The sequence below is a fragment of the Schistocerca americana genome, chromosome 7 (genome assembly GCF_021461395.2).
Source record: "Schistocerca americana isolate TAMUIC-IGC-003095 chromosome 7, iqSchAmer2.1, whole genome shotgun sequence".
Lineage (NCBI taxonomy): Eukaryota > Metazoa > Arthropoda > Insecta > Orthoptera > Acrididae > Schistocerca > Schistocerca americana.
The window spans coordinates 365,257,551-365,269,945 of record NC_060125.1 but is presented as its reverse complement, the minus strand read 5'-3'; the positions used below and the strand labels follow the sequence as shown (position 1 = coordinate 365,269,945).

The 12,395-nt window shown below is 43.8% G+C and overlaps 1 protein-coding gene across 2 annotated transcripts in view; it reads left to right on the top strand.

Annotated features, from left to right (window-relative positions):
- Positions 1-12,395, top strand: part of LOC124622180 (BTB/POZ domain-containing protein 2-like) — an 87,133-nt gene that overhangs the window by 63,846 nt on the left and 10,892 nt on the right. For both annotated transcript variants that reach the window (XM_047147826.1, XM_047147825.1), the window contains exon 6: positions 4,095-4,329. In XM_047147826.1, the coding sequence (XP_047003782.1) occupies positions 4,095-4,329 (235 nt within the window). The remainder of the gene's footprint in view (positions 1-4,094; positions 4,330-12,395) is intronic.

The following is a 12,395-nucleotide window of genomic DNA, read 5'->3' as shown; positions in this document are numbered from 1 at the left end:
AGATCACCAGACACGACTTCAAATTTGCCAAATTGCATCACACCGAGCAAGAATGTGCCATGTGTGAGGGAATCTTAGGTGGACTGCCATGGCTCACTGCAGCAGATTTTTTCACACTAGAAAGGTGCAGAGCTTTTGAACCTGCCGGAAATTCAACTGGACTGGCTGAGCCACCAAAGTCCATGTGTTTCCTTACACACAGCAAAATTTGGTTTGGCAGAGTACTATTTGGCTTGCTGGATTGTTCATGCACGGTGGCCTTAGACTATTTGGTCTACTCTGATCCTCTAGACTTGACAGTTAAAGAAGAGATTATTATTATTATTATTATTATTATTATTATTATTATTATTATTACTACTGTTACTGTTACCATTAAGATCATTATTTTTCTGTTGTGTTAAATTTGGGTTCATAATTCACCTCAGGTCTCAAAATTCTGAGTGTCTTGTTTTGCTTCACACAGACAAACGCCACATATTGTATGGAGATATCGCAGTTTTCTTGAGTATTCCTTACGTTGTTAACTGGATAAAATTGCTACTGTAGAGGTTTTATCTTTCCAATTCTTTGCCTTTGCTAACTTCCTACTCTTTGTTGCTTTACTCTTGTTCATAACAGAAATGCCTGGTATTCAAACTGACCGCGCAGTGACTCTGCTTTGGCTGACCATCACTCATTTCTGGACATCTGATTGCGTGTTGTTAAACATTTTAGGACTGAGCTTGAATGGCTTCCTAGTTCCATTTTCCTCCTTATTTTAATACTTTGAGGTCTGCCTGCTAAATTGGAGAGAGATCTTGTGATAATTTACTTTATTTCAAGTATCATCACTGAACACTCTTCTATAATATTCACATCAAACTTTCTTGACTTTACAATAACTTCGATATGCGATGGTCAGCTAGTTTGTCTTGGGATGGATCATTGAGCTTGAGAAGTGGAAAAATCCTCAGTAACATTTACTTTTTCATTGCATTCTTTCCTCTTTATGCAACAGTGGTTTCTGCTTGGTTCATAATGTGTTTGCCTATATGGTACTTTCCACTTCTCCAATTGTAAGCCTTGCTGTTGTTTCCATTATTCACGTTTGTGTGTTATTTGTCTCTGTTTCTGCTTCCTTGGCTATCAGGTTGATTTTAGTCCCCAAGTGATCTTTATTGCTGACCTACTTCTGAGTTTTCATATTATGTTCTAAACCACAGAAAAATGAATAAAATGTGCATTACAAGGGTCATTTGAAAAGTCCGTGCAAAGTCCGAGAGATGGCACCACTGGCTTGTATCGAGGTCATGTTTAATTAGTAGTATCTTTGAAAGGAATGCACACCAAGTTTCAGCCATATTGGTCAATTTCTTTGTGTTTGGAATTCGTGTGAATCGAGGAAGGCGAGTGATTCTCAAAAAATGGACGAAAAAGAATTTTGTGTGATGATTAAACATTACTTTATGAAAGGCAAAACGCCTCAGGAGACTAAAGAGAAGCTTGATAAACATCACGGTGACTCTGCACCTTCGATTAGAACAGTTTATAAGTGATTTCAAAATTTTCAGAGTGGCCATATGGGCACATGTGATGCTGAACGTTCTGGATGCCATGTGGAGATTACGCCTTTAGAAATCATTGATAAAATCCATGACATGGTGATGGATGACAGAAGAGTTAAGGTGTGTGGGATTGCTAGTGCTGTGGGCATGTTGAATGAATGGGTACATAATATTTTGCATAAACATTTGGACATGAGAAAGCTGTCCACAAGAAGGGTTCCGCAATTGCTCACGCTTGACAAAAAATGGAACCGTGTGAAGTGTTGCAAGCATGGTTTGGAGCTGTTCAGGAAGAATCTGTAGGACTTTAAGCATTGTTTCGTCACTGTGGGTGAAACATGAATACATTACTATACTCCTCAGACCAAACAAAATCTAAACAATGGGTTACCAAGGGAGAATCTGCACAAAAAAAGGCGAAGACCATTCCTTCAGCCGGAAAGGTTATGGCAACTTTCTTTTGGGATTCGCAAGAGATAATCCTCATCGACTATCTGGAAAAGGTATAACTATTGCAGGTGCATATTATTCATTGTTATTGGACAGTTTGAAAACCGAGCTGCAAGAAAAACCCCGGAGATTGGACCACAAAAAAGTCCTTTTCCATCACGACAATGCACCAGCACACACCTCAGCAGTTGTGGTCACAAAATTAATGGAAATAGGATTCCAACTAGTTTCACATCCCCCCTATTTTCCAGACTTGGCTCCCTCAGACTACTACTTGTTCCCCAATTTGAAGCAATGGCTGGCGGGACAAAGGTTTTATTCAAACGAGGAAGCAATTGCAGCAACTAATAGCTATTTTGCAGTCTTGGACAATACCTATTATTTGGAAGGGATCAACAAATTAGAACAGCATTGGACAAAGTGTATAAGTCTGAAAGGAGACAATGTCAAAAAATAAGAAAGGTTTACCCCAAACACATAAGTAGTTTTTATTTTTGCACGGACTTTTCAAACGCCCCTCGTACATCCACACGCCCAGCACTATAAGGCAGAATATAAGCAATACATTCATTTAGCTACATGAATGCAGTGCTTCCAGGTGACATAGTCATTATTAGATATGTAAGATACGTTCGCAGGAGAGCTTCTGTAAAGTTTGGAAGGTAGGAGACGAGGTACTGGCAGAAGTAAAGCTGTGAGTACCGGACGTGAGTCGTGCTTCGGTAGCTCAGATGGTAGAGCACTTGCCCGCGAAAGGCAAAGGTCCCGAGTTCGAGTCTCGGTCGGGCACACAGTTTTAATCTGCCAGGAAGTTTCATATCAGCGCACACTCCGCTGCAGAGTGAAAATCTCATTCTGGAAACATCCCCCAGGCTGTGGCTAAGCCATGTCTCCGCAATATCCTTTCTTTCAGGAGTGCTAGTTCTGCAGGTTCGCAGGAGAGCTTCTGTAAAGTTTGGAAGGTAGGAGACGAGGTACTGGCAGAAGTAAAGCTGTGAGTACCGGACGTGAGTCGTGCTTCGGTAGCTCAGATGGTAGAGCACTTGCCCGCGAAAGGCAAAGGTCCCGAGTTCGAGTCTCGGTCGGGCACACAGTTTTAATCTGCCAGGAAGTTTCATATCAGCGCACACTCCGCTGCAGAGTGAAAATCTCATTCTGGAAACATCCCCCAGGCTGTGGCTAAGCCATGTCTCCGCAATATCCTTTCTTTCAGGAGTGCTAGTTCTGCAGGTTCGCAGGAGAGCTTCTGTAAAGTTTGGAAGGTAGGAGACGAGGTACTGGCAGAAGTAAAGCTGTGAGTACCGGACGTGAGTCGTGCTTCGGTAGCTCAGTGGTAGAGCACTTGCCCGCGAAAGGCAAAGGTCCCGAGTTCGAGTCTCGGTCGGGCACACAGTTTTAATCTGCCAGGAAGTTTCATATCAGCGCACACTCCGCTGCAGAGTGAAAATCTCATTCTACGTAATTACTATTGTGATACTGTAGCACTGTTTACAACTGACCATTCACTAGCATAGGAAGCGATGCACAATCCATCTCCTGCTCTCCCTCCCCTCGTCTCTCCTGCTCTCCCTCCCCTCCTCTCTCCTGCTCTCCCTCCCCTCCTCTCTCCTGCTCTCCCTCCCCTCCTCTCTCCTGCTCTCCCTCCCCTCCTCTCTCCTGCTCTCCCTCCCCTCCTCTCTCCTTCTCTCCATCCCCTCCTCTCTCCTTCTCTCCCTCCCCTCCTCTCTCCTGCTCTTCCTCCCCTCCTCTCTCCTGCTCTCCCTCCCCTCCTCTCTCCTGCTCTCCCTCCCCTCCTCTCTCCTGCTCTCCCTCCCCTCCTCTCCCCTGCTCTCCCTCTCTCTCCCCTCCTCTGCTCTCTCTCTCTCTCTCTCTCTCTCTCTCTCTCTCTCTCTCTCTCTCTCTGGTACATCACTGTGAATGAGGCGGACTGTACTCAAACGTTCTCCACAGATAAAAATTTGGCAGTCATGCCTTAAAACCCATTACGCAATGTTACTAGGGCATTTAGTGTTTTGAACAACAAGATGTTTTTCTTAAGTCACTACCTTTTAATATACAATCAGTTCACTGAAATTAAAATTCTGTAAATTTTTCCAGGTTCACAGTTGATCGTCAAATATTTGTTGTTGGATTTGGTCTTTATGGCTCAATTCGTAATCCAACAGAATACAGTGTTAATATACAGATAATACATACTGGTTCTGGTGATCTTCTGGGCACTAATACTACCAGTTTTAGTTCAGATGGATCCAGTTCAACTTTCAGAGTAATGTTCAAAGAACCTATTGAAATACTTCCCAATACAAGTTACATTGCATCAGTCACATTGAAGGTATGTATGTCAAAAATATTGAAATAAAATGCAGAAACATTTTTATTTTATATAAATTGTATGTGTTTTGGGGTGGGAGTTCTATCTTAAGACAGATATATTTCATTTACAGATTGCTTTAAAAATAACAATGTCATAATCCTAAAACCAGTGGCCCAAGTAGTCTCTGTATGTGAGGGAAGACCCAAAAATAATGAGAACTGTGTAAAAGAAATTATGTATTGATGGAACATTTTTAAAACTTAAAACACCAAAATATTGTCCATAAGACATAATACACTTATCATAGCGTTTTTAACATTAGTGGAAGTTAAACTATTTAGTGCCTCCATCAGCATTTGAGAATGCATCTTCATTGGGTTTATTTTTATTCTTCTTAATAAAGGAAGTCACTGGGGGCCATGTAAGGTGAGGATGGTGGGGGAGCATCCATTTTCAGTTGGGTTTTGGCCGAACGGTGCTGTGTGAACACAGTAGTGTTGTGATGCAAAAATCAATTAGCTGTGGTGCTCTGTGGAATGAATTGCTTGCTTAGTCCTTGCCATTCCCTCTGAAACGTAGGGCCTGGTAAGATTTCTAGCAAGTCTCTTCACTTCACTCCAGGTTTTTCCCATCCTCTGCAGCTTCTCTCTCGATCGTCCTTTTCCATGTCTGTTTGTCATGACCACACTTTCTAACTCCTTGAGGGTTCCAGTCCAAAGCCATCCTCACTTGTTTCAGCTTGCTACTCTCCCTCAAGGTTTGTATATTCCAAAAGCCAATTTTCGTTTTCCTTTTCATGCCAAAGGTCATTACCAGTTTATCCATCCGGTTTTGCATTCGCGTCTCAGTAATCAGGTTATTTAAGAAGGGCGGGTGATTGGCCCACCACTTCCGATTGCCTTGGTGGGGCTGCCACCTTATCGCCGAGGCACTGACTGTTTGCCAGATGTTCGGCATATGGGCTTGGCATTTCCTCCGCACCCCTATACATGGTTTAACCGCTATCATTGGTTATGTGGGGGGAAATGGGAAGGAAAAGAAAAAGGATGGGCTAGGGATGGGAAAAGGATAGGAGACAGGTTTTCAATTGGTCGTTGAGGGGGACACTTGGTCTGTCCGGCATGGGTGACCCTGCTGGTAGATACGCTACCGCCGGCATAGCCCTCTGGATCCAGAGCACGCAAACCTCCTCACCCGCACGGACAGTGCTACGTTAAGGCAGTGTCCCCTGAGGAGGTGGAATGAATTAATGGTGGACCTTTCCCTTTGATGTTGAAAAAAAAAAAACCAACATTGTCTTCACAAGGGATCTCACCTGCTTTGCTTTCTTGGTGATGAATCCGCCCACTGGCTGGATTGTTGCTTAGTTTGTCACCAGTGATAACTTTTGCATCAAACATCATATCAGTTTCTGTCTGTGGTTTTGTGGTTTCAGTTCTCAGCACATGCATGAATGATTGGCTCTCTGAGCATAAGAAAGAGTACACAGAACAAAGCTTGCTGCAACATGTTTTATCTTCAGACCTTCAGTCAGAATTCACTGGCATGGGCTGTAAGATATCCTAGTCATTTCCACCAATCAATTGTTCTACGATGATCAAGCATGATCTTTTCAAAGTTTCTGTCTGTTCTAGAAGTCGAGGGACGTTTCAGTCTTGATTCATCTTCAATTGCCTGACTCCAAGATGCCTCCCCAAAACTGTCCAAAGCATTACAGTAGTTTCTGCTATTGACTTCCCTAACTGGAAACAGAACCCAATGTTGGCATGTCAGTATGTGAAAAATTATTGAACACATTGGAACAGCTTTTGCAGAAACAGTCACACTGACCACAATACTATTTGCAGACAAATGCTGCTCTGGCAAGTGATAAAAAAATTGTGTGCTGCAGGAGACTTCAGAGCTAGTGTTCTACCAACTGTCAGAGAGAAATTCTCATTACTTTTGGGTTCCTCTTCATATATGAATTAACAGCTAATATTTGACAAATTATTCAGTGCATATCACACTTTGACACACTCGACAGCTTGTTGATTTAATTGTGTACATTATGCATTGCTCTTCTGAACATAAACAAACAGCTGCGACTTTTGAGGTGTCGAAGTGTTTAAATCACTCAGTATGGTCTATACTTTTCCATGCTTGTCTAAGTGAATTGGGGGTCTGTTTCATCTCTTCCACCCTTAAATTATCATGTACTGAAGTGTATCTCAATGAAGTTTGTTTTGTTGTCATGTTTTACAATTTTCTTTGGTGAAATTTGTCAGATTATTTTTGAGTCAGAAATGCCAGCAGTTCAATTTTTTTCCTCACTTCCATAGTTGAGAACTGAAGAGTTGAACAAGACATGTAATGTCAGAATGAAGCCTCAGAAAGAACTGAGCAATAGAGCTCTTCTGTATTTTGAAATCCCACCTTTTGGGTTGCGGGCTATAATGGACACACTGCAATTCCCCACCTTCTGCTAGAGGTGGCTAAATGGAGTCTTATACCTAGTCAAACTTTTACACTGACAACTCTACTATTATTAGGACACCCCTCAATCTTAGCTCATTTCACAACCTTTTGGGCTTAATTACTTTTGGTCCCCTTGTAGGGTGTGACCTCACCTTTTCTAAATTTCACAGAACTGTGGGAGGTAGAAATTATTTTTGCATCAGAAATCCAGCATGGTAGCCAATGTTTTTTGTGGGGGTGGGGTGTCATCAAATACCATCACAGCTGTAATCCCGTAGGCTCACATTGCTGATAACCAAGCTGTAACCTGTTATATGCTGAGGAGTAGGTGTTGCCCAGTCTGGGGCACCAAGACTCTATGCAACGGCTTTGTCATGGTGGTGTGATGCACATGGGGAGAACACCAAGATGGAGTGAGTGGCATCAGGAAGGGTGAGCTGCAATGAAACATATCAAACTCATTGTACTGGTGGCCATGCCAAGAAGGCCATCTCTTGCGCACAGTAAACAGGATTCACACAGTTCTTGGTGTGCTCCAGAACTGAATGAGAATGCTTCATGACAATGAACCCACTGTTTTTCATTGAAAATATTGAGGATAGGTTCAGAGAAGTTCCTGCAATACAGAAAATGGGAAATATATCTCTTTGAATCAAAACTTTGACTGTGATCCAATCACAGGCACTTCTGACATGACAATTTTGTCTACATCTACATCTACATCTATACTCCGCGAGCCACCTTACGGTGTGTGGCGGAGGGTACTTATTGTACCACTATCTGATCCCCCCTTCCCTGTTCCATTCACGAATTGTGCGTGGGAAGAACGACTGCTTGTAAGTCTCCGTATTTGCTCTAATTTCTCGGATCTTTTCGTTGTGATCATTACGCGAGATATATGTGGGCGGTAGTAATATGTTGCCCATCTCTTCCCGGAATGTGCTCTCTCGTAATTTCGATAATAAACCTCTCCGTATTGCGTAACGCCTTTCTTGAAGTGTCCGCCACTGGAGCTTGTTCAGCATCTCCGTAACGCTCTCGCGCTGACTAAATGTCCCCATGACGAATCGCGCTGCTTTTCGCTGGATCATGTCTATCTCTTCTATTAATCCAACCTGGTAAGGGTCCCATACTGATGAGCAATACTCAAGAATCGGACGAACAAGCGTTTTGTAAGCTACTTCTTTCGTCGATGAGTCACATTTTCTTAGAATTCTTCCTATGAATCTCAACCTGGCGCCTGCTTTTCCCACTATTTGTTTTATGTGATCATTCCACTTCAGATCGCTCCGGATAGTAACTCCTAAGTATTTTACGGTCGTTACCGCTTCCAATGATTTACCACCTATGGCATAATCGTACTGGAATGGATTTCTGCCCCTATGTATGCGCATTATATTACATTTATCTACGTTTAGGGAAAGCTGCCAGCTGTCGCACCATGCATTAATCCTCTGCAGGTCCTCCTGGAGTACGTACGAGTCTTCTGATGTTGCTACTTTCTTGTAGACAACCGTGTCATCTGCAAATAGCCTCACGGAGCTACCGATGTTGTCAATTAAGTCATTTATGTATATTGTAAACAATAAAGGTCCTATCACGCTTCCCTGCGGTACTCCCGAAATTACCTCTACATCTGCAGATTTTGAACCGTTAAGAATGACATATTGTGTTCTTTCTTCTAGGAAATCCTGAATCCAATCACAAACCTGGTCCGATATTCCGTAAGCTCGTATTTTTTTCACTAAACGTAAGTGCGGAACCGTATCAAATGCCTTCCTGAAGTCCAGGAATACGGCATCAATCTGCTCGCCAGTGTCTACGGCACTGTGAATTTCTTGGGCAAATAGGGCGAGCTGAGTTTCACATGATCTCTGTTTGCGGAATCCACGTTGGTTATGATGAAGGAGATTTGTATTATCTAAGAACGTCATAATACGAGAACACAAAACATGTTCCATTATTCTACAACAGATTGACGTAAGCGAAATAGGCCTATAATTATTCGCATCTGATTTATGACCCTTCTTGAAAATGGGAACGACCTGCGCTTTCTTCCAGTCGCTAGGTACTTTACGTTCTTCCAGCGATCTACGATAAATTGCTGATAGAAAGGGGGCAAGTTCTTTAGCATAATCACTGTAGAATCTTAAGGGTATCTCGTCTGGTCCGGATGCTTTTCCGCTACTAAGTGATAGTAGTTGTTTTTCAATTCCGATATCGTTTATTTCAATATTTTCCATTTTGGCGTCCGTGCGACGGCTGAAGTCAGGGACCGTGTTACGATTTTCCGCAGTGAAACAGTTTCGGAACACTGAATTCAGTATTTCTGCCTTTCTTCGGTCGTCGTCTGTTTCGGTGCCATCGTGGTCAACGAGTGACTGAATAGGGGATTTAGATCCGCTTACCGATTTTACATATGACCAAAACTTTTTAGGGTTCTTGTTTAGATTGTTAGCCAATGTTTTATGTTCGAATTCGTTGAATGCTTCTCTCATTGCTCTCTTTACGCTCTTTTTCGCTTCGTTCAGCTTTTCCTTATCAGCTATGATTCGACTACTCTTAAACCTATGATGAAGCTTTCTTTGTTTCCGTAGTACCTTTCGTACATGATTGTTATACCACGGTGGATCTTTCCCCTCGCTTTGGACCTTAGTCGGTACGAACTTATCTAAGGCGTACTGGACGATGTTTCTGAATTTTTTCCATTTTTGTTCCACATCCTCTTCCTCAGAAATGAACGTTCGATGGTGGTCACTCAGATATTCTGCGATTTGTGCCCTATCACTCTTGTTAAGCAAATATATTTTCCTTCCTTTCTTGGCATTTCTTATTACACTTGTAGTCATTGATGCAACCACTGACTTATGATCACTGATACCCTCTTCTACATTCACGGAGTCGAAAAGTTCCGGTCTATTTGTTGCTATGAGGTCTAAAACGTTAGCTTCACGAGTTGGTTCTCTAACTATCTGCTCGAAGTAATTCTCGGACAAGGCAGTCAGGATAATGTCACAAGAGTCTCTGTCCCTGGCTCCAGTTCTGATTGTGTGACTATCCCATTCTATACCTGGTAGATTGAAGTCTCCCCCTATTACAATAGTATGATCACGAAACTTCTTCACGACGTTCTGCAGGTTCTCTCTGAGACGCTCAACTACTACGGTTGCTGATGCAGGTGGTCTATAGAAGCATCCGACTATCATATCTGACCCACCTTTGATACTTAACTTAACCCAGATTATTTCACATTCGCATTCGCTAATAACTTCACTGGATATTATTGAATTCTTTACTGCTATAAATACTCCTCCACCATTGGCGTTTATCCTATCCTTGCGGTATATATTCCATTCTGTGTCTAGGATTTCGTTACTGTTCACTTCCGGTTTTAACCAACTTTCCGTTCCTAATACTATATGCGCACTATTTCCTTCAATAAGAGATACTAATTCAGGAACCTTGCCCTGGATACTCCTGCAGTTTACCAATATTACGTTAACTTTTCCTGTTTTTGGTCTCTGAGGACGGACGTTCTTTATCAACGATGATAATGTCCTCTCTGGTAAGCCGTCAGGTATTTTATCGTTTCGCCCAAGGGGGGGTCCCTCTAACCTAAAAAACCCCTGTGTGCACGCCACACGTACTCTGCTACCCTAGTAGCTGCTTCCGGTGTGTAGTGCACGCCTGACCTGTCTAGGGGGGCCCTACAGTTCTCCACCCAATAACGGAGGTCGATGAATTTGCAACCATTATAGTCACAGAGTCGTCTGAGCCTCTGGTTTAGACCCTCCACACGGCTCCAAACCAGAGGACCGCGATCGACTCTGGGCACTATGCTGCAGATATTAAGCTCAGCTTGCACTCCGCGTGCGATGCTGGTTGTCTTCACCAAATCAGCCAGCCGCCGGAAGGAACCAAGGATGGCCTCAGAACCCAAGCGGCAGGCGTCATTCGTTCCGACATGTGCTACTATCTGCAGCCGGTCACACCCAGTGCGTTCAATAGCTGCCGGAAGGGCCTCCTCCACATTACGGACGAGACCCCCCGGCAAGCACACCGAGTGCACACTGGCATTCTTCCCCGACCTACCCGCTATTTTCCTAAGGGGCTCCATAACCCGCCTAACGTTGGAGCTCCCTATAACTAATAGGCCCGCCCTCTGTGACTGTCGGGACCTTGCCGGAGAATCGGCCACTGGCCCAACAGGCGAGGCATCCTGTGGTGGCTCGGAAACGATGTCATCACCACTAGGAAGCACCCCGTACCTGTTGGAAAGGGGTAAGGCAGCTGCCACGCGGCCAGATCCCACCTTCGCCTTTCGGCCAGGCACGCGCGAGCCCACCACTGTCCGCCATTCACCCTGGAGTGATGGCTGACCGGTAAGATGCTCACTGCCGGAAGACGCAGCGACATCAGGGGTTCCATGTGATTCCAAGGCCACCGAAGTAGGCATAGGTCTCACCACAGTTGCCCCAACGCCACTACGAGCCGACGCCTGCGCCTCGAGCTCGATGAGCCTAACAGACAAAGCCTCCACCTGCCCCCGAAGAGTGGCCAATTCTCCTTGCGTCCGCTCACAACAACCACAGTCCCTACACATGACTATGTTTACCCTACTCTATACGGTGACAAATTCCCAAGATAATCTTCTGATGAGCTACTCTGATAATCAAGAAACACTATACACCAGTTATCATCACAGGCACTTCTGACATGACAATTTTGTCTATACACCAGTTATCATCTATCCTCATAACAAACTCAACAGAGTTAGAGGTGTCATCTTCCATTGGGACCTAACACAAGAGATGAAGAACTTCACACTAACTAAGTGGTGTGGTACTGGCATTCAGAGAGGACCTAAGGATAATATGGTGGACACTGGAACTTCTGTCATAGCCTTTGATGGAAATGTTTTATTTGAATAATTGAAGGCCATGGTTTATAGATGTGATCTCAGATCCTGTTTTCTTCCTCCTACAAGTTGAGTCAGGTGCCAGGGATTTGGATAAATGTTCCCTCACTATACTAATGAGATTACTTGCTGGACATGTAGACGGGGAAAACACAAGGGCAGACCTTGCAAACAACATCCTACAAGTGTGAATTGCCCACATCATCATCCCCTTATCACCAAAATGTTCAGTTTACAAGAGGGAGAAAAAAATCCAGGAATATAAAAAATTGACCACCTGTGTTATCTAGATGCTAAGAAAAAGAAAAAGTTTGAACAGCTCCACCCAGTCAACATGACTTTGTGCCTCACAGGCTTATGTCAAAATCTACACCTGGCATGATTACAAGGTCTCAGATAGCAACTCCTAGCCCCAGACACATGTTGATGCCAGTTTTTCAGTTAGGGTAGGGGATATCAGTTTCCTTGCCCCCCCCCCCCCCAAACCCACAGCTGTAGTGCTAACACACCAACGGCACAGCTCAAGAAGCGGCAGCCCTCTCCAACATAACCAGGGGACGAGGACAACTACTACCGAAGTGCTCCCTCTTGGAATGAAACAGACCAGCGGCTGAAAGAGCAAAAGGCCGCATGTCATAGAAAAGAATAGTCCTCTCCTGTCTCAGAAGTCAAAGCAGGAAAATCTTTGCAGAAATCAAAAGGACAAGAA